The 21,722-nt window shown below is 54.9% G+C and overlaps 1 protein-coding gene across 1 annotated transcript; it reads left to right on the top strand.

The window, feature by feature from the left end:
- Nucleotides 1–1,714: 1,714 nt before the first annotated feature.
- FTCD (formimidoyltransferase cyclodeaminase) lies at nt 1,715–21,375 on the top strand. Its single transcript, XM_007452481.1, has 14 exons — nt 1,715–1,833; nt 2,480–2,663; nt 3,309–3,437; nt 4,205–4,293; nt 4,398–4,577; nt 5,617–5,754; nt 5,841–5,972; nt 11,463–11,524; nt 11,868–11,997; nt 12,094–12,255; nt 19,258–19,301; nt 19,504–19,642; nt 20,206–20,301; nt 21,289–21,375. Exons 1-14 carry the CDS (start codon nt 1,780–1,782, stop codon nt 21,373–21,375), a joined length of 1,626 nt encoding a protein of 541 aa, XP_007452543.1. The 5' UTR covers nt 1,715–1,779.
- Nucleotides 21,376–21,722: the final 347 nt, after the last annotated feature.

The raw sequence follows: 21,722 nt of genomic DNA on the forward strand, positions 1-21,722 counted from the left end.
CTGGTTCCTTCTCTGCTGTAGGTATGAGGATGAAGGTGCTAGGGCGCCCTGTCCCTTGGTTGTCACAGCCTTGTGTGTCCCAGATGCACTGGCCCCTGTCTCAGTCAGCTCAGGTGCTGTAACAAATACCACCGACAGGGTGGCTTAAACAATAGAAATTTATCATCTCACAATTCTGGAGGCTGAAATCTGTGATCCAGGTGCAACAGGGCTGGTTCCTCCTGGGGCCTCTCCCCTGGGCATGTGGACAGCCGTCTCCTCCCTGTGTCCTCACATGGTCATCACTCTCTGTGGGTGTCTGTGTCCTAATCTCATAAGGATGCCACTCCTATGGGATCAGGCCCACTCTAGTGACCTCATTTTAACCTCATTATCTCTGCAAAGACCCTGTCTCCAGGCACAGTCACACTGGGGATTAGGCCTTCGACATATAAATTTGGGGGCGGGGGTCACAATTCAGCCCATAACAGACCTCATGCCTCCCAGCCGCCAGACACTACCCTGGCTGAGACTCCCCACCACCTGGTAGCCCTCTGCAGGATGCAGGGCCATGTGGTGGGCACTTTGGGCCCCCACCCCTGGGCCTGCGGGCTCTTTCGGGTGGGACCTGGCGTCGGGGCCTGAGTTTGGAGAGCTGCCCTGGTTGAGCCCTCGCAAAGGACCAGGTGCTGCCAGGGTGCCCACGTCCCCTCCTGGGACCCGGGGGGCAGGACGGCCATCACCCACGTTCATCCACAGTCAGCCCGGGGAGCCACAGCTGGACATGACGGGCCTGCCCCTAGCCTCCAGGGTCTCTGGGCTCGCCCAGCCCTTCTCCCTCTTCCAGTCCCCGTGAGCAGCTGCTGGAGGGGTGGGCTTCCCAAGGACCAGAGAGCTGCTGACCCGAGAGATCTGGGCATCCCCTCTCCTGGCCCTGTGGGGACTGCAAGGGGTGAAACAGCTGCAGATGCTGACCCCACAAAGGCCGCGTGGGGTGCCCGCTTCCGGGAGGACCATGGATGGGTGCAGTCTGCTCTTGGGAGGGAGGGGTCTGTGGGGGTCCGTGTGCTGCCAGGATGACCATGTGATCGGTGGGCCTTTGAAGAATGGAAACACCCCCCCCCCGTTCAAAAATCACGAAGGACTTCAAGGCGGCGTTGACTCGAGCTGGCTCTCTGGGCTCAGGGCCCTGTGCCGCTGACCTGGGGTGCGTCGCCCTTGTGGGGACCCTCTGGCCTCAGGGAGCAGAGCCAGCAGCCGGGAGGGCTGAGCCTCACCTGCCCGCCCCTCTGGCAGCGACACGCACCTGCACACACTCACTCCCTGCCCCTTCTCCTGCCCGACCAGGCGCGCTGCCCTCTGCTGAGAGCCAGGGCCAGTGCCGGGGCCTCACACATGGTCCCTCTCATCCCCCTGCAGCCCTGAGGCTTGGCTGTTCTGCCAAGGAACAAAAGACCTGGAGGGTCACCGTACGGTCACCCAGAGGGTCACCAGGGGGCCCTGGACCCAGCTGGGCCTCAAGCCTGGGCTGACCTGAGGCCGCCGCCTGCTGAGGACTCTCCCCCGAGGGTCCAGGTCATAGGCACTTCCTTCGGCGGAGCCCACGCCCACGTGGGTGGAGGCCTCAGTCCTCGCCCTCCGCTGGCAGCCTCTCGGGGTCCTGGCTCTGCCCCTCCCCCATCTACTCGGTTAATAAGAAGCCTGGCCCTGGGGTGGGGCGCCGCCCGAGGGCATAAAGGCCCTGCTGGCCTCCTTCCCACCTCTGCTGGCCAGAGGAGCGTCTACAGCAGGGCCTGGACCATGTCCCAGCTGGTAGAATGTGTCCCCAACTTCTCGGAGGGGAAGAGCCAGGAGGTGAGGCACGTGGGGGCGGCGGGGGGCGGTGTAGGGGGCTCAGGGCAAGGAGAAAGCGGCTCATTGTGCGGTTTGGGGATTGTCTTCTCTGGAAAGGGTGAGGAAGGTGGCAGCAGGCGGGCAGCCACGTCCTGGCCCAGGTCTGGGCCTGGGGTCCAGGCGGGTCACTTGGCCTCTTGTGTGAAAACAGGGCCCCTGAAGCCCGACCCCCAGGGCCATTTCAGGGTCCCCGGGGGGTACCCCGTCTCCCTTCCCCACCTTCTGAGGTGGACGCCGCTCTCATCCCCATGTGACCTGCAGGAAACTGAGGCACAGAGAGCTGGGCAGGCCTTCCTGCTGCCTCAGAAGGTTCCGGGCTCTTCACGCTCTGCCCCCCCCAGACACAGGTGGCCTGTGGGCTGGGGCCCTGCCCCTCTGTGACCTTGGCCTGTGGGTCACCTTCTCGGGGCCCTGAGAGCCCCTGCGCCCGGGTTCTGCTTCCTGCCTCGGTTTCTCCCGGAGGGTGCTGCCCGGGCACCGGCCCCCATATGCCCAGGTCCTCGCCCCGTGTCGTGTCTGAATGGGGGTAGGGCGGGCACGGCCCCTGAAGCTCCCGCCCCCTTTTCCGCGTGGGGAGACCGAGGCACAGGCCTGGCTTTGTCCCCAGGTGATCGATGCCATCTCCCGAGCGGTGGTGCAGACCCCGGGCTGCGTGCTGCTGGACGTGGACGCTGGCCCCTCCACCAACCGCACCGTCTACACCTTCGTGGGGCGCCCCGAGGACGTGGTGGAGGGGGCCCTCAACGCCGCCCGGGCCGCCCACCGGCTCATCGACATGGGCAGGCACAGAGGTGAGGGCCCGAGTGCGTGCGGCCGGCCTCGCCCGCAGGACTCCCCAAGGGCATGGGGCCATCGCGCTGACTGGATGCTCCTTGGACCCCGTCCACGTTTCAGGGGGCCCTGGAGTGGCTGGCAGAGAGGTGATCACACTCTGTGCAGGCCCTGGGCGGGGGTGGGGGACACAGCCCGATCTGTCAACAGCCCACAAACCAAACACATTCTTTGGGCGGCAGGGTCAAAGGTCGGTGGACACGCGGGGAGCTGGTCAAAAGGGCAGGGTCTCTGGACGCCCACAGAGGGGGAGGGAATTCACAAGAGATCCCAACTGGTGAAGAGAGATGGAGGCTTATCTCAGAGGAACCGCCTGGGAGGAGGGGGCCGCGGGGGCCGCCATCTGAGCCGCAGTGGGACTCGGGTTCTGAGAAGACCCTCTGTAAGGCAGCCGGGTGAAGGCGCCCCTCCCTGAGGGCTCGCCGTTATCCTCCCGGCTCGTAGGAGAGGGAGGGGTTTACCCCTGAGGTGCCGCAGAAATCGGGGGCTGCTTCTCCCGGGGCCCTGTGGCCAGTGCGCGTGTGCATATGCAGCGGGCTGGACGGCAGGGTCCGCCCCGAGCTCCGCACCTGGGCCCAGCTTCCTCAGCCCCCGTCTCTGTGCAGGGGAGCACCCTCGGATGGGCGCCCTGGACGTGTGCCCCTTCATCCCAGTGAGGGGTGTCACCATGGACGAATGCGTGTTCTGTGCTCAGTCCTTTGGCCAGCGGCTGGCAGAGGAGCTGGGTGTGCCAGGTGCGTGCCTGGGGAAGGGCGGCCTACCCCAGGGGCTCCCCCAGCAGGCCCCTCCTCACTTCACTTCACTTCCCAGCAGCCTCAACCATCCCTTGAGTTTCTCTGCTCTTGCATCCTTAAAAACGCATTTTAAGAAAAAACCCCAAAAACCCTACCATGCAGGTTTTTGACAGGCAGGAATATGTCCCGCTTCTCCTGCAATGGGACAAACCACAGGGACAGGGTCCCAGCTGTCAGGGAGGCAGTGGGACTGAGTAGCCGCTCTGTAAAGGACTTGAGCAGGATGGATGGGGAGCCCTAAACAGTCTCTTTGGGGAATTAACCAAATCAAGGAAAAGCCCAGCACAGGGCAGCAGGCGGACCTGTGAGCCCGGGCACAGGTCCAGGCTCCTGCGATGTGGCTGATGGACGGGTGTCACCTGCCCTGTGCAGGTGTCAGAGCTGGTGGTGAGTTTTGTTTTCTCTCCTCCTCGTTCCTTAATTTGCGGGCGTGTTGCTCGTTCAATGAAAACGCACTTTGGAGAGAAACACGAATATGCTTCCAGCCCCTCTTGTGGGCGGGCAATGGCTTTTTCTGGGGCATCGGGGCAGGGGCAGCAGGGGTGGGCAGAGGAGGGGTCCTGGCCCATACAGAGTGCCCATCAGCGACCACCCACACCCATCTGACGGGGCTCAGAGATGGGGGCGCTGCCAGCAAGACGGAGCTGTGGAGATGGGGTCCTGCAGCGCCCGCCGGCAGAGGGCCTGACCGGCCGGGCCCCTTGCAGTGTACCTCTACGGCGAGGCAGCACGCACGGCCAGCCGCCGGTCTCTGCCGGCCATCCGGGCCGGGGAGTACGAGGCCCTGCCTGAGAAGGTGCGGTGTCCCCTCCCGGTGGGCGGTGTGAGGGCGGACCCCGCAGGGTGGGAGGGGGCCCTCCCCCTTCCCTCCCCCTTCCCTCACCCACTGGTCTCCCACAGCTCAAGCAGGCTGAGTGGGCGCCCGACTTCGGCCCCAGCTCCTTCGTCCCCAGCTGGGGGGCCACTGTCACGGGGGCGCGGAGGTTCCTCATCGCGTTCAACGTCAACCTGCTCAGCACCAGGGAGCAGGCGCACCGCATCGCCCTCAACCTCCGGGAGCAGGGCCGCGGGGCGGGCCAGGTGAGGGCGGGCGCGGGGTCGCCGTGAGGGCACCCGTGCCGCCGCCGGAGGGGGCCCGGGCCCTGCCCCGTGCGTGGGGCTGCTGGCCAGCCCGCCTCGGGCTCCACGCCACGTGGGACCGGCAGGGTCGGGGTTCCAGGGTTTGAAGCTGGGGAGCAGGTCTTTAAGGACACTTTCCATGGAAGTTGCAGGGCTGCAGCTGTGGTTAAAATACTGCATCGTTTCCACACTGGTAGGAAAACAGCTGCTTCCGCACCCCAGGCGCCCCAGGCGCCCCCGTGTACCTCCAGGTGCCTCGGGTACCTCCAGGTGCCCCCGGGTGCCCTGATCCACCAAGTCTGCCATCATAGCTGTCACCTAGTGTGAGTATCGCTCCTGCAGAAAGTTCGAGCTGGACACAGACACAGAGACACCCGGTGAAGGAGGCCCTGCCCACCTGTCAGGCCCCACTCCCAGCGCCCTGCGCCTTCCAGGCAGCTGAGGCCCTGGGAGCCCAGCTTCCCTGACGAACACTCAGTTGTCTGCAAGCACAGTACAAAAACACGGCAACTCCCCAATCCTTCTCTGTGCTCTGCTGACGTCAAGAGTCTACCTAACCCCGAAAGGTAGACTGAGTCGCCCCAGGCAGTGAGGGCCAGGAAGGAGCTGGCCTCTGGGGCAAGGGGTGGAAGGGGTGGGAGGCAGGGACCTGCCCCCAGGACAGGGATGTGGGCGGGATGCCCGGGCCGCCCGGCCTGGTCTGAGCCTGTGGCTTGTGCAGGGTGGGCCCCGCGGCACTGACCCTTCGGGGCCTTGGTTTCCCGTGGCGGGCAGGCCCTTTCCCGGCTCAGATGAGAATGGGCGAGTGAGGAACAGACCTGCCTGAAGCCGGCTGCCCGGCTGCACCGCACAGTCTTCAGGCCACGGCCCCCCTCGTCCGGGTGTCTGGGGTGGAAGGGAGCCCTCGGGCTGGCTGGGGGATGCAGGGGCAAGGGGCTTTCAGTGCGGGGCGCAGGAGAGGCTGGGCGGGCCCGGGCTGGGCAAGCCTTCTCCTTGACAGCCAGGTCGCCTGAGAAAGGTGCAGGGCATCGGCTGGTACCTGGATGAGAAGAATCTGGCTCAGGTGTCTATGAACCTCCTGGACTTTGAGGTCACAGGGCTGCACACGGTCTATGAGGAGATCTGCAGAGAAGCCCAGGTGAGCAGGGTGGGTCCCCTCCCCCGTGTCTCAAGCCCAGCCCCCTGGGCGCTGACTCCCCAACCTCCGACCTCTGACTTCTGCAGGAGCTGAGCCTCCCGGTGGTGGGCTCGCAGCTGGTGGGCCTCGTGCCTCTGAAGGCCCTGCTGGACGTGGCCGCCTTCTACTGCGAGAAGGAGAACCTCTTCGTCCTGGAGGAGGGGCAGCGGCTCCGGCTGGTGGGTGGGGCTGGGGGTGAGTCAGGAAGCAGGTCGGGGGCTCCGGGCGCCTGCACCCCGGGCCTGGGGCCCTGTCTGCGGGGCCAGGCCTCCTCCTTCTTTGTTTTCTTGTCTGTGCCTGGAAGTTGAGATCACACTGTTTTCACCTGGGGGACACTGTTGAGGTTTTCTCTGTGACCTAAAATGTGTTCAGTCTTGTGAAACTTCAGCAGAGAGGACGGGGCCCGGTGCCTGTCCTGGAGCCGCGTCCCGCGGATGGAAGGACCTGCCCCTCGTCCGCTCCCTGCCTGTTGGGATTTGGGTGCGTGAATCTAGTGTCCATGGGTTATTCACAAAGTTGTTCCTTTGGTCCCAGGTCCTACCGCCTGCTCTGGGTGTGGCCGTCCTTCTCAGTCCTGTTGCTCTGGCCTTGGAGTCATTTTGTCTTGAGGGCATTTCTTATAATGAACACGTGATTGGATTTCTCTGAAAGTTTTATTTATTTATTTATTTATTTTTGGCTGTGTTGGGTCTTCGTTGCTGGGCGCGGGCTTTCTCTAGTTGTGTTGAACGGGGGCTGCTCTTCGTTGCGGTGCGTGGGTCTCTCATTGCGGTGGCTTCTCTTGTTGCGGAGCACGGGCTCTAGGCGCGCGGGCTTCAGTAGCTGTGGCTCGCGGGCTCTAGAGCGCAGGCTCAGTAGTTGTGGTGCACGGGCTTAGTTGCTCCACGGCATGTGGGATCCTTCCGGACCAGGGCTCGAACCCGTGTCCCCTGCATCGGCAGGCGGATTCTTAACCACTGTGCCACCAGGGAAGCCCTCTCTGAAAGCTTTTGTCTTTTGGTAGTTGAGTTTATCCTTTTGTATCTACTAATTTAGCAGGTATGTCTGGACTTTTGTTCTAGTTTTAGGCATGAGAGTATGTGGTTTCCTTTGGGCTGTATGGAGGAGTTAGTCTGTTTTTAGGAATTCTGGTAATTACCTTAAAACAATATATTTATCTCTATTTTTTGATTTATTAATTTAAAAACTTTATCCAAATGTATCAGTTTGACTTAATTTTTATCAGTACAGGCACCTTGGAGATAGCATAGCTTTGGTTCTAGGCCACTGCAATAAAGCGAATATCGCAATAAAGCAACTCACACAATTTTTTTGGTTTCCTAGTGTGTATAAAAGTTATGTTTACACTAGACTGTAGTCTATTACGTTTGCAATACTATTATGTCTAAAAAAGCTGTGTACATACTTACTTTAAAAGTACTTTATTGCTAAAAAATGCTAACCATCATCTGAGCTTACAGAGAGTTGTGATCTTTGTGCCAGTGGAGGATTTGAAATACTGCAAGAATTACCAAAATGTGACACAGAGACACGAAGTGAGCAAATGCTATTGGAAAAATGGTGCCAATAGACTTGCTTGAAGCGGGGTTGCCACAAACCTTCAATTTGTCAGAAACGTACTATCTGTGAAGTGCGGCAGAGGGAGGTCTGCCCTTTGCTGGTGGGTGGAAGCCAACAGAGCTTATACTCAGTTGTGTAGCTTTGAAGAAATGATCATCTGAAAGCATAATATACACTTTAAGAAAAGAATCTACATTCCCATAACATTAGACACAGAAAATGAATGAGAAAGTAAGTACACAGCCTTTACTGCTGTCTTTTCTTCCTTCTCTATTTTCTGATCTTTTAGACTTGTGCTATTTTTTTAGGGAGCTGGTTATTTTGGTGCTTAAATATTTTTTCAGTTGTTTAAATTATGGTAAAATAGACATGACATAAAATTTGTCATCTTTTAACCATTTTTAAGTGTACTGGCCGCTGGTGTATGTATATAAAGTTGTGCAGCTGTCACCAGTGTCCAGGATGGGGTTTCCTATTTCTGCAAAAGACGTTGTCAGGACTGTGACGGGGCTCTCACTGACTCCGCAGGCCACTTTCGGTGGTGGTGCTGTCTTGCAGCACCGTCTTTCCAGCCCTGGACGTGGGCTGTGTTGCCCTTCATTTGTCTTTGCCTTCTTTCATCATGTTTTGTAGTTTTCATTGTAGTCCTTCACCTCCTTGGTTAAGTTAATTAATTCCTAAGTATTTTATGCTATTGAAAACGGAATTGTTTTTGTAATTTCTTTTTCGGATTGTTCACTGTTAGTGTTTAGAAATGCACTGACCTTTGCATGTTGACTTTGTATCCTGCTACCTTGCTGAATTCATTTATTAGTTCTAGGTGCTTAACTTTTAAAGTTTAAATAATGTATTTAATCCTTTAGCTGTTTATCAATGTTAGACAATGTCTGTTGACTCTTGGTGAAGAGAGACAAAAAAATTAAAGCACTTGTGTGAGTGGTCATCTCTGTTCCAGATTTCAATTGCTTTGTTGTTATTTTTACATTGTCAGCTGTATAACATTTACCTTCTGTAACCATATCCACACATATTAAATATCCACAGATATTTAATCTTGGTTCTGTACACAAGTGAGGTCACTATGCATCTCGGTCCTTTCCCATCTGTCTGGCTGGATTTCACAAACAAGCAGATTTTTAAAGAAAGGCTCACAGGGGCTTTATTCTGTGGGTTCTGGCATGTTTGGGAATGTCTTTCTGTGACTTTATGCTTGCAAGACAGTAGGACAACCAAAACCGCAAGACAGTAGGACAAACCTCAAGTCCCGAGGATGTTGCAAACACATCTTTACCACCTTTGGAATAAATGTCCCTGTGGGGAGGTCTGAGGCTATCTGGTTATCTCACCATCCCTGGTCATCGGTTCTTTCTCCTGGATGCTTGAAGAATTCCATCTTTATCCTTGAGATTCAATGACTCTGCCATAAGAGTCTTGCTGTGGATTATTCTGCATCATTCTTTTCTCTGGAGCAGGGTTTCTTGGGATTCACAGGTTCATTCTTGTTTAGCTTCAGGAATACTTTCTTCTATTGTATTTCTGATCCAGTTTTTGGTCCTTTCACTTTACCGACACCCGTTACACTGCGGTAGCATTTTCTTCCACATATTCTGCCTTTTTTGTACTTTCTTTCCCCCGTATTCACTGTGGTTTTCTCAGGCTTCAGTTCGCAATCACTGATGCAGTTTGTGGCTGGGTCTATTCTCTTTCTAGCAGTTACACAGTTTTGTGTAACTTTTTATTTTGATGTAATTTCCTACTCACAGAAGAGGTGCCAGCACAGTACCAGGAGCTCTTTTATAGTCTCCGGGTTCACCTATTGTTGCATTTTGCCCCATCTGCTGTATCACTCTTTTTCTGTATTCCACACATAATCATATTTTTTTCTGGACCCTTTTAAAGTAGATTGAAGACACTGTGCCCTTTACCCCTTGTTTATTCAGGGTGTAATTCTTAAGATCAAGGACGTTCTCTTACACAATCACAGTGCAATGCTCAAAACAAGGAAATCCAGCATGGTACAGCCTGGTGATAATCTGCAGACCGTAATCAAATCGCATCAGTGCCCCCCTCTCCATGGTCTGCCCCAGAGCAGCAGTGGGTTCAGCTGGCTTGTCTTTTATGGCTTTAATCTGGATCAGGTCCCCAGTTCTCCCCGTCTTTCCTTGACCGTGACAAGCTGTGCAGCACTGGCTGGTGGCTTTGTGAAGCGCAGCTCGCTGGGTGCTGGTCTGACCTGGCTCAGGGCTGGGTGTGCTTGTGCGTTTCTGGCAGGAATAGCACAGAAGTGACGGAGTGTCCCCCTCAGGGCGTTACCTGGGTCCTCTGGTCAAGCTGGTGTCCCCAACTCGGGGTTATCACTGCAGTGTTTCTGTTTTCCTTTTCTTGTTAATAAGAACTCCCTGGGGAGGCAGTTTAAGAGTGTGTAAATGTTCCTCTTAAAATTCCAGCCGCAAGTATTAGGAGCATCGAGAATTTTCTAACTTCAGCCTTTTTCTGTAAGAAGCTTTCACCTCTCCCACATTTATTTATTCCTTATTAATGTGTTTGACGCTCTCTACTGTCTTTTTTTTTTTTTTTTTTGCAGTCCGTGCGCCTCTCACTGTTGTGGCCTCTCCTGTTGCGGAGCACAGGCTCCGGACGTGCAGGCTCAGCGGCCATGGCTCACGGGCCCAGCCGCTCCGCGGCATGTGGGATCTTCCCAAACCGGGGCACGAACCCGTGTCCCCTGCATCGGCAGGCGGACTCCCAACCACTGCGCCACCAGGGAAGCCCTCTAGTGTCTTTTAAAACATATTATTTTATATTTTTTATCTGAAAGTTCTGAGTTCTGCAGTCTTTGAAGGTCTGATTTTGCAAACTGTTGTGTCTGCTGATTCTCATGGTGATGTTTCTTCACGTGCTTTGTGATTTTTGATTGTGAATGCATGTTCTTTAGAGTTTCGTCTGTGGTAATTCTTGATCACCTGGTTTAGTTTGTGTTTGCCTCTGTTAGATGTTTGGACCACTTTAGATGAGGCTTTTGCTTGGAGCTTTGGAGCCACACAGGAAGAGATTTCTGTGTGAACGGTGGCCCACCTCCCTGTCAGGTTAGAATTCCCAGGAAAGATCTTTTTCGTGCTTTACCAGACAGAAGGCCGGGACTAGGAATTATCCCAATATTTCCTGTGATGGGCAGTTTTCCCCAGATTCATCCTTGGAGATGTGCTCTTTCAAGGATCTCCTATCTGACCCAGCTCTTGTGGGCTCGAGACCTCCCCTACTCGTGAGAGGTCTCAGATGTCTCCAGGGTGGACCCAGCTTCTGGGAGAGGAGGTCTTTCTGGGCATTTCTGGTCACTTCTGGCTGGGAATGGTTTCCTTTACTTTCTGCCAGCTTTGCCGGGTGCTGAATTCCATCCTGACAGTACTGTTCCTCACTCTGAGGTTTTCTGCGGCAGGCGGGCTGCTTGCTGGCTCTACCGCCAGCTCTTGGGCGCTCTCTGCCCATTTCCACATCCTCAGGGAGACCTCATGACTGTCCCCTGGGACCTGCTGCTTCGTTTCCCTCAAGCTGCACTTGTCACTTTCTGTTTTGTGTGGAACATGTCACCTGTGTGGCTCAGAGGGGTTGGAACTGTGTGACGGCATCGAGCATTATAAAGTGTCCTGAGTGGTTTTTGGTGGAAAGAATTCTACTCTAAATGGGGATATTTCCAACTTAATTTTGAATTTGGGTAAAATTCACTTTTCCTCACGTATCAAGTCTCACATTTGGGCAGATCAGGCAGCTCCCGGCCTTTAAGAACCAGAGAGACCCTGACACCCAAGGAGTTGGAATCCTGTCCAAAGAGGCAGTTTTCTTGGCCCCTTTCCAGCACGGGCTCTTGTGGGGGCAGGATGGGGTCACCACGGGCCTTGGTCTCCCTGGAGCAGCACGGTGGGTGGGTGGTACGTCCAGAGCCCAGGCAGCGTGCCTGCTCTGGGCGAGGCCTTCAGCTGGCAGGGCTGCTGGTGGGCATGGGGTGCAGCAGCTGTGCCCCTGCAGGCTCCCCACCAGGGCAGGGTGCCCTGTGGGCGGCAGGGGTGGGACCTGCAGGTCAAGGGGACTCCAGTCACCGGCCCCTCTTCCAGGTGGTGAACCGGCTGGGCCTGGACTCCCTGTCCCCCTTCAACCCCAAGGAGCGGATCATCGAGTGAGCAGCCCCCACCCCCCCGCCCCTGCGTGGAGACCCCCTCAGTCCTCCAGAGCTCTGCTCTGTCGCCAGGCGTGGGGCTGGGAGCTTGCTGGGGGGCCCAGTGGCGTCCCGACAAGGTCCCACTCTGTCCTCACGCAGCTCCTGGCTGGTCACAGCCCCTCCCCGGGGCAGCCACTCTGCATATTGGGCCCACATCCTTGCCCCCAGCCCCCACACTGGTGCGAGTCAGGGGCCTCCAGCCTGACCAATCCCACCCTTATGGCATGGCTGCAATGACCAGGACCCTGTCCCCACCCCTGCATGATGCAGACCCTCACTCCCAGCTGCCCCACCCGTGCAGGTACCTGGTCCCTGAGGTCGGCCCAGAACAGAGCCTGGCTGACCAGCCCCTGCGCACCTTTGTCCGTGAGGTGGGCGCCCGCTCGGCAGCCCCAGGGGGCGGTTCCGTGGCCGCAGCCAGTGCAGCCATGGTGAGTGGGGCTGGGGCGAGGATGTGAGGGGGACGGCTGGGGTTGGGGGCGTCGCCCAGCCTGGGGCTGGTCCCACACACAGGGCACTCTCCCCAGGGTGCCGCGCTGGCCTCCATGGCCGGCCTGATGACCTACGGGCGGCGTCAATTCGAACACCTGGACGCGACCGTGCGGCGCCTGGTCCCACCCTTCCACGCGGCCTTGGCTGAGCTGACCGCGATGGTGGACGCCGATGCCCGGGCCTTTGAGGCCTACCTGGTGAGTGTGCAGACGGGCCTCCACCACCAGCCCCGCAGAGGCAGCCCCGAGGGATAGTGGAGTCGGTGGACAGTATGGGGTCCAGACGAGAGAAAAGTGGGTCAGGGTCACACGGGGAGGGGGAGGGGCTGCCACGAGCACAGGTGTCTGTAGACCCCGGGGGCTGGAGGGACGAGACAGTGGCCTAGCCCCTCTTGGGCACCCCCCTCCCCCCGCTCATGCAGGGCCAAGCTCGGCAGTTGTGGTGCAGGCGTGACTCCAGGTCGGGGTCTCTGCAGGCTGGGGGAGGGGCAAGAAGGGCACCTGTTCTGAGGGTCAGCCAGGCTCAGCGTCCCCCTGCCCACGTCCCTGAGTCCTGCTGATGGGTGACACCCAGACCTGCGGATGCTTGAGGAAAAGCAAGGTCCCCAAGGAAGAGCTCCCATCCCGGGAAGGGCGGGAACAGGAATCTTCACAGAAGAAACGCTGTGGGCCATGGTCTCAGAGATCAGAGAAGATGTTCAGCCATGAGACACAAAGGGCCCCCGGGGAGCCGGGCACCTTCAGCAGCTCAGGACGTGGGCGGCTGCATGCAGGCAGTGCCCATCCAGGGGGCAGCGGAGGAGGGACGTCCCTCAGGCCGAGCGGGGGATGGGGAACTTGCAGGAAAGTCGAGGTCCGAATTCAAGGTCCAGAAGCCCCAGGCATGTCTGAGGGCAGGTGCAGCCGCGAGGACCCGGGAGAGGCGGGAATGAGGGCGCTCGTACCCCACGGGGGTAGGAAGACACGCCTGGGAAGGAATGAGCTCCCAACAGACAGCAGGCATCCAGAGCCGCCTTGGGGGTGGTGGGGGATGGGGCAGGAGGACCTGGGCCAGGAGCCCTCGGGGGCTGCTGGGCTGGGCGCCCCGACGTGAGTGCCGCGTCCGCACAGGGACAGTCTAGGATGTCGCCTTGTGGGAGGAGGTGACCCTGTGATGGAAGCTGGGTCTCCGGGGGCGGGGCACAGAGACTGATCACCTTTCCCCTATGCGCTTTTACGTTTTAATTTCATTTATTTGCTTTTTAAAATGGGTGAAAGCTTCAGGGGTTCAGAGTTCACAGGGGCAGAGGGCAGCTGGTGAGTTGCCCCCTGTCTGCCCCGTCACCCCTTTCCGAGCAGGTGCAGCCCCAGTGCGTACGTGTCCCTGAGATGTTTGTGTGCATCTGGGCAGAACTGGGTTTCCCAGTTCGGGCTCAGTGGCCCGGTGTTCTGGGGTCGCCTGGGGTGGAGGCCTTGGACCAGCTCTGTTGGGGATTCTGGCCAGGTCCAGTCAGCACCTGGGACAGGCTGTGTGGACAGCTGGCCTCCGTCACTGGGCTCTCGGTGGACGGGCTGTAGGAGCAACTCGGGGACGGGCTTTCCCTCCAGGGCGGGTGTGTTTCCACGTGGAGGGTGCTGCCCAGTGGCCCTTGCAGAGGTTGTGTGGATCGAGCCCTGGAGTGGCCCTCCCGCCATCTGCCCCGATGCCGCGGCCACTGGACCTGGTGGTCACGTGCGTCTCTTGGTGCTGCCCTGGTGCGAGCATCTCACGTGGGCGGGGCAGGGGGAGGAGCGTTTTCATACTTTTTGCAGCGGTTTTATTTCCCTTTCAGGAAAGTGAGGTGTCCTTTTCTTCCCTGTTCTGCTTAGTGCTGACTAGGCCTTTTCATAAGCCAGGGAGTCTCAGCTTGTTTGACTTTCAACTTTGCTTGTGCTGGTTTCTGACCATAAGAGCCTTGTGTTTTTTTTTTGTTTTTTTTTAACATCTTTATTGGGGTATAATTGCTTTACAATGGTGTGTTAGTTTCTGCTTTATAACAGAGTGAATCAGTTATATTATAACATATGTTCCCATATCTCTTCCCTCTTTGTCTCCCTCCCTCCCACCCTCCCTATCCCACCCCTCCAGACAGCCACAAAGAACCGAGCAGGCTTCCCTGTGCCATGCGGCTGCTTCCCACTGGCTATCTACCTTACGTTTGTTAGTATATATATGTCCATGTCTACTGCCCGTTTCCAGACCAAAAACATTGCTTTTCTCAACATGAGGAAATGTTAACAGATTTTGCCACTTCTTAAATATACTCTTCTTAAGGATGGTAAGAGTGCTTCATCTTTTAAGTCAAATGTTCCCACTTCAAAAGTAAAAAGAGCAGCGATACGTAACTTTCACAAACTATTGCAAATTAAATAGGAAGAAATTTAAAGTTTTTTTCACATCAGTAATTGGAAGACGTGTACTGATGTTGAATTCACGACTCTAGTCTCATGATGGAGTTGAAACATAGCTAAATTATCACTAGATTTACATTACTATTTTAGCCTAGAATATTAAAGTCCATAAAGTAAAATAATTTGCTTGTGGTCACATTACTTACATATTAGTTATCATGGGAACTCCTCCTTAGTTTTGTGTTTTTGTTCAGTTGTGTGAGTGTGTGTATAAGTCTGTATGTCCACCACGTATAATTATATCTTTTTACCAACTCATGCCAATTTCTGGAAAAGTAATCTCTTGATTACTTTTTTAAAGTAATTTTTTTAACATCTTTATTGCAGTATAATTGCTTTACAATGGTGTGTTAGTTTCTGCTTTACAACAAAATGAATCAGTTATATATATACATATGTTCCCATATCTCTTCCCTCTTAGGTCTCCCTCCCTCCCACCCTCCCTATCCCACCCCTCCAGACAGCCACAAAGAACCGAGCTGATCTCCCTGTGCCATGCGGCTGCTTCCCACTGGCTATCTACCTTACGTTTGTTAGTATATATATGTCCATGTCTATCTCTCGCCCTATCACAGCTCACCCTTCCCCCTCCCCATATCCTCACGTCCATTCTCCAGTAGGTCTGTGTCTTTATTCCTGTCTTACCCCTAGGTTCTTCATAACTTTTTTTTCCCCTTAAATTCCATATATATGTGTTAGCATACAGTATTTGTCTCTCTCTTTCTGACTTACTTCACTCTGTATGACAGACTCTAGGTCTATCCACCTCATTACAAATAGCTCAATTTCGTTTCTTTTTATGGCTGAGTAATATTCCATTGTATATATGTGCCACATCTTCTTTATCCATTCATCCAATGATGGACACTTAGGTTGTTTCCATCTCCGGGCTATTGTAAATAGAGCTGCAATGAACATTTTGGTTGCTGTGCAAAAGCTTTGAAGTTTCATTAGGTCCCATTTGTTTATTTTTGTTTTTATCTCCATTACTCTAGGAGATGGGTCAAGAAGGATCTTGCTGTGATTTATGTCATAGAGTGTTCTGCCTATGTTTTCCTCTAAGAGTTTGATAGTTTCTGGCCTTACATTTAGGTCTTTAATCCATTTTGAGCTTATTTTTGTGTATGGTGTTAGGGAGTGATCTAATCTCATACTTTTACATGTACCTGTCCAGTTTTCCCAGCACCACTTATTGAAGGGGCTGTCCTTTCTCCACTGTATATTCCTGCCACCTTTATCAAAGATAAGGTGACCATATGTGCATGGGTTTATCTCTGGGCTTTCTATCCTATTCCATTGATCTATCTTTCTGTTTTTGTGCCAGTACCATACTGTCTTGATTACTGTAGCTTTGTAGTATAGTCTGAAGTCAGGCAGCCTGATTCCTCCAGCTCCATTTTTTGTTCTCAAGATTGCTTTGGCTATTCGGGGTCTTTTGTGTTTCCATACAAATTGTGAAATTTTTTGTTCTAGTTCTGTGAAAAATGCCAGTGGTAGTTTGATAGGGATTGCATTGAATCTATAGATTGCTTTGGGGAGTAGAGTCATTTTCACAATGTTGATTCTTCCAATCCAAGAACATGGTATATCTCTCCATCTGTTTGTATCATCTTTAATTTCTTTCATCAGTGTCTTATAATTTTCTGCATACAGGTCTTTTGTCTCCTTAGGTAGGTTTATTCCTAGATATTTTATTCTTTTTGTTGCAATGGTAAATGGGAGTGTTTTCTTGATTTCACTTTCAGATTTTTCATCGTTAGTATATAGGAATGCCAGAGATTTCTGTGCATTAATTTTGTATCCTGCTACTTTACCAAATTCATTGATTAGCTCTAGTAGTTTTCTGGTAGCATCTTTAGGATTCTCTATGTATAGTATCATGTCATCTGCAAACAGTGACAGCTTTACTTCTTCTTTTCCGATTTGGATTCCTTTTATTTCCTTTTCTTCTCTGATTGCTGTGGCTAAAACTTCCAAAACTATGTTGAATAAGAGTGGTGAGAGTGGGCAACCTTGTCTTGTTCCTGACCTTAGTGGAAATGCTTTCAGTTTTTCGCCATTGAGGATGATGTTGGCTGTGGGCTTGTCATATACGGCCTTTATTATATTGAGGAAAGTTCCCTCTACACCTACTTTCTGCAGGGTTTTTATCATAAATGGGTGTTGAATTTTGTCAAAAGCTTTCTCTGCATCTATTGAGATGATCATATGGTTTTTCTCCTTCAATTTGTTAATATGGTTAATCACATTGATAGATTTGCGTATATTGAAGAATCCTTGCATTCCTGGAATAAACCCCACTTGATCATGGTGTATGATCCTTTTAATGTGCTGTTGGATTCTGTTTGCTAGTATTTTGTTGAGGATTTTTGCATCTATGTTCATCAGTGATATTGGCCTGTAGTTTTCTTTCTTTGTGACATCCTTGTCTGGTTTTGGTATCAAGGTGATGGTGGCCTCGTAGAATGAGTTTGGGAGTGTTCCTCCCTCTGCTATATTTTGGAAGAGTTTGAGAAGGATAGGTGTTAGCTCTTCTCTAAATGTTTGATAGAATTCGCCTGTGAAGCCATCTGGTCCTGGGCTTTTGTTTGTTGGAAGATTTTTAATCACAGTTTCAATTTCAGTGTTTGTGATTGGTCTGTTCATATTTTCTATTTCTTCCTGATTCAGTCTTGGCAGTTTGTGCATTTCTAAGAATTTGTCCATTTCTTCCAGATTGTCCATTTTATTGGCATAGAGTTGCTTGTAGTAATCCCTCATGATTTCTTGTGTTTCTGCAGTGTCAGCTGTTACGTCTCCTTTTTCGTTTCTGATTCTATTGATCTGAGTCTTCTCCCTTTTTGTCTTGATGAGTCTGGCTAATGGTTTATCAATTTTGTTTATCTTCTCAAAGAACCAGCTTTTAGTTTTATTGATCTTTGCTATCGTTTCCTTCATTTCTTTTTCATTTATTTCTGATATGATTTTTATGATTTCTTTCCTTCTGCTAACTCTGGGGTTTTTTTGTTCTTCTTTCTCTAATTGCTTGAGGTGCAAGGTTAGGTTGTTTATTCGAGATGTTTCCTGCTTCTTAAGGTGGGCTTGTATTGCTATAAACTTCCCTCTTAGAACTGCTTTTGCTGCATCCCATAGGTTTTGGGTCGTTGTATCTCCATTGTCATTTGTTTCTAGGTATTTTTTGATTTCCTCTTTGATTTCTTCAGTGATCACTTCGTTATTAAGTAGTGTATTGTTTAGAGCCTTGTGTTTTTATGTCGTTGAATATTCAGTCTTTCTTCTGCTCTTTCCTTGGTGTTGTGTCGTAGTTGAAACGGCCTCCCCAGGCCAGAATTCTTGCACTTCTCTCAGGGTACCTCGAGCCGTCTGTGGTCTGAGGCCCTTCAGATGCCGAGAGGGGCCCAAGTAGAAGCATATCCGCCTGCACAGAAATAATGACACAGAATTAAAGACAAATATTAAAAATTCTGACCACTAGAGATTAGAAATAAGACAAGTATAAAACAACTGGAGGGGGGCAGTAGAAAAGTGAAAATCTAATCAAAAGGCAGGAAGGAAAAAGAAATATAGTCAGCAAAGAGGTGTGGTTTAGAGAAAACCTAACATACAATGGTTAGACTGAAGACACATCCGACCAGCAATCACACACGCACACGCACACACACACACGTGTGAGTGTGGTAGACACTGGTCTATGTCCCCAGTGAGCAGCAGGAAGACAGACTTTTGAACAAAAATAAGAAAACATCCTTATCTTGCAGCGAGTACATGAGCAATCTCTAGGTGGAGTCACCAAACAAACCTCACAGTGAATCAGAAAATAAATCAAACTGCGGTGGGCAGCCCTCCTCAGCCAGACACAGACGTGGCCACGTGAAAGTCAGACTGGACTAAAATCAGCAAAGTTCTGCCCAGTGGAGACCCCCCTGCACCTCCCCCCACCCCCCACCCCGACCTGGGTCTGCAGCAGAGTCTGCAGGTTCCCATGTTCGGGAGGAGATGCTGTGGGTCCACACGGAAAAGAGACACGTGTCACAGGAGACAGGAGGCCGGAGGGGGCCCCCCGGGGAGGCTAGGGTCAGGATGGTGACAGAACCCGGTTCAGGTCGGGTCAGGATAGTCACAGAATCTGGTTCTGGTCGGGTAAGGATGTTGATCGAATCCGGTTCAGGTCGGGTCCAGGGATCCTTTACGCTCATGCAGGGTTGATGGACCAGCTGACTGTTAACGGCTTTTGGGCAGAGATTTGGCGAAACCTACAAAACCAGCGGGGCATGTTCCCCACCAGCTACGCCCTTGGATCCGGCACGTGGGCAGGCCTAGGGCGCTGGTGTGAGCGAGCGGGGCTGGACGGGTGCTCACAGCACGGGGTGCGGGACGGGGGAGGCCTGCCCGGCAGCGGCGAGGAGAGCAACACACGGGCTGATGGCTCCTCAGAGGAGGCCTGGGTTGTGTGGCCCCTCGGAGGTGCAGGGACACGGTCTGAACCATTACACCTGGACTTCGGGGGTTGTGTGGTTGCCTCGCCTGGAGGCTGGGAGGCCTGGGGCTGGAGAACCCGCTCCCCTCCACCCTCTCTCCAGCCTCCAACGCTGACCACGTGGGGCCTTGCGCCGGGTCGCCTGCCCTCCTCTGTCGGGGGCCCAGGGCTCTAATCCACGGAACCGACCTCGGGGGTGGTGTGGGCCCTGCGTGAAGCCCCTCCCTCCCCCAGGCTCCCGTGTCCCCTCATCACAGTCAGTCACCTGCGCGTTTCTGTGTTTGCTCCGGCAGAAAGCAACGAAGCTGCCCAAGAACACACCTGAGGACAAAGACAGGTGAGTGCAGCGGTGGCTGTGGACATCTGGACACCTCAGGAGGCCCTGGTACCAGTCAGTCCCCTACTGGGGTGTGTTGTGATTGAAGAACAGTTTCCCTGTGGTCCCCACCCTGGTTCCGTCTGCTCAGAGCAGAGCCATCAGGTGGGTCCAGCGGTGCCCTTGCGCCCTGGGCTCTAACCACTGACCCTCTTGCTTCCAGACGCGCGGCTGCCCTGCAGGAGGGGCTGAGGCGGGCGGTGGCCGTGCCCCTGGCACTGGCGGAGATGGTGACCTCGCTGTGGCCGGCGCTGCAGGAGCTGGCCCTGTGTGCGAACCTGGCCTGCCGGTCGGACCTGCAGGTATGCGGTGGAGCCCTGCTGTGGGGGCGACGTGCGGAGGGGCACTGGGCATCACAGCTCTTCACCAAGCCTGGCAGGCACAAGCGCTCACAGGGCGTTTCGGTCAGTCTCAGCCCGCAGGGCCGGCTCCGTCACCCATTAAGGTCTTGTGCAAGGTCGCGCGGCAGGGAGAAGGAGAAACTCGAGTGTGTCTCCAGAGGCCACCCCTAACCATCCCCCAGACCCCGTCCCTTCCCTCCTTCCCACTGCTCCTCTTCCAGAAAACCCAGGGGCTTGCAGACATGCACAGGCCCCCCTGTCCGCAGCCCATCCTGAGGGGCGGAGCCTCGTTTCCTTGGGCTGGTTGTTATATCCGCCTCTGGAGGGGGCCAGGCCCAGCAGCTTCTCTCTGTGGGGAGAGGGCCGGCCCTGCCGCCTGGAGGGAACCCTTGGGCTGGTCAGTTTGCCGTCTTCACGGATGAGGCGTGAGGCCCCCAGGCCGTGTCCCTGGGCTGAGGAGTGGGCAGGGCAAGGCCCTGCTGCCGCCCGGTACCGACGCGGGCCCTGCCCCTTGGCTGTTGTAGGTGGCGGTGAAGGCCCTGGAGACGGGTGTGTTTGGTGCGTATTTCAACGTGCTCGTCAACCTGAAGGATGTCACCGATGACGCGTTTAAGGACCAGGTGGGCAGGGGTGTGGGCCGGGCCCACCGAGGGCACTGGAGGCTGCCCTCGGGCCGTGGCTCCCAGACCTGGGGCCCAGGGCACCTGGCCAGCAGGTCCTCGAGGGAGGGAAGTGTCCATCAGATGAGTAGTTCCTCCAGCTCCTGCGGGTGGACGAGGCCTGGCCCGCAGAACGCAGGTGTCGGGGACGGCCGGGGCCGTCTTTCAGCGCCTCTGTGGAGGCAGGTGGCCTGGGGGCCTGCCGGCACCCCCTGCTTCCCTCCCAGGGGGCTCTGGCCAGGGCTGGGGTCCCTCCCCGGGGGGTTGGGCTGTAGCCCTGGCAGCACAGGGTCTCAAAGAACAGTCTCCAGCCTAAGCAATGATCCCACTTCAGCATTTGTGATAATTTCATTGTTATGGTTTATTGGAGGAAAATTCACAAAACATGCAGCTCACTGTGTTAGATGATACAATTCAGTGGCGTTAAGCACACTTACGGGGTTGCGAGACCACCACCTCTATCAAGGTCTGGAACATTCTCATCACTCCAAAGGATGCCCCACAGTCACCCCCATTCCCAGCCCTGGCCACTGCCCATGTGTCTCTGTGATTTTGTGACAATCTTTAAAATGGGATTTCGCGGCTCGGAATAGGATCACCACAGCCTTTTCGAGCATCAGCCTGTCCCTACCTGCCTCGCCAGCTGGGCTGGGCTTGGCCATCAGGGAAGGCCTTGTCCACCATGGGGGCATTGACATAACGGACGGGCCGCTTGAGCTCTGGCCCTTAGGGCCTCAAGGACACAGCTCTGCCCTTGGCAGTCATGGCTAAAGTGGAGAGACCGGGAGGGTGGGGGCTGGCTGGCCCCAAATCTCAGGAAAGACAGAGGGGCCCCTAGGTCAGGGGCTTGGGGTCACCCAGAGTGGACCCCAGGGAGGTGGCGGGGAGGCGGGGCCAGCGGGGTTGGTGGTGGGCTCGGGGTGGTGACGGGGCCCCTGTGTCTGTCAGGTCCGCCAGCGCATCTCCGGCCTCCTGCAGGAAGCCAAGACCCAGGCGGCACTGGTGCTGGACCAGCTGGAGGCCCGGCGGGAGTGATGGCCAGGCGGGGGACCTCACTGGATTCTGCTTCCCCCTGAGGCCCCTCCAGACACATCCCATGGGGCCCAGAGAGGGGAGGGTGTGGGGGGCAGGTGTGTCTGGGGTTCGTGGTGTCACCTTCTGTCACCTGGGGCCTCCAGTAAAGTGAGGACACACCAGTGCCTGTGGGGTGCATGCAGGGGATCAGTGGGTGGGCTGGGGGAGGGCTGAGCCGAGCGGCTGGGACGGGGACCCTGTGAGGTGCCAGTGTGGGGAGGCAGGTGGGGGTAAATGGTGGCACAGCCCAAGGTGACACGGGGTCCCAGAGCACCTGGGGTCCTGGGGGAAAGAGCCCGTAACATGGA

The sequence above is a fragment of the Lipotes vexillifer genome, unplaced genomic scaffold (assembly GCF_000442215.2).
Source record: "Lipotes vexillifer unplaced genomic scaffold, Lipotes_vexillifer_v1.1 scaffold545, whole genome shotgun sequence".
Taxonomy (NCBI): domain Eukaryota; kingdom Metazoa; phylum Chordata; class Mammalia; order Artiodactyla; family Lipotidae; genus Lipotes; species Lipotes vexillifer.

Bases quoted from the DNA above. Each gene is read 5' to 3' on its own strand.
- FTCD (XM_007452481.1), top strand. From the start codon at position 1,780: ATGTCCCAGCTGGTAGAATGTGTCCCCAACTTCTCGGAGGGGAAGAGC. The intron at 3,438-4,204 runs GTGCGTGCCTGG...GGCCCCTTGCAG, and splicing joins AGAGGAGCTGGGTGTGCCAG to TGTACCTCTACGGCGAGGCA. The intron at 11,998-12,093 runs GTGAGTGGGGCT...CACTCTCCCCAG, and splicing joins CCGCAGCCAGTGCAGCCATG to GGTGCCGCGCTGGCCTCCAT.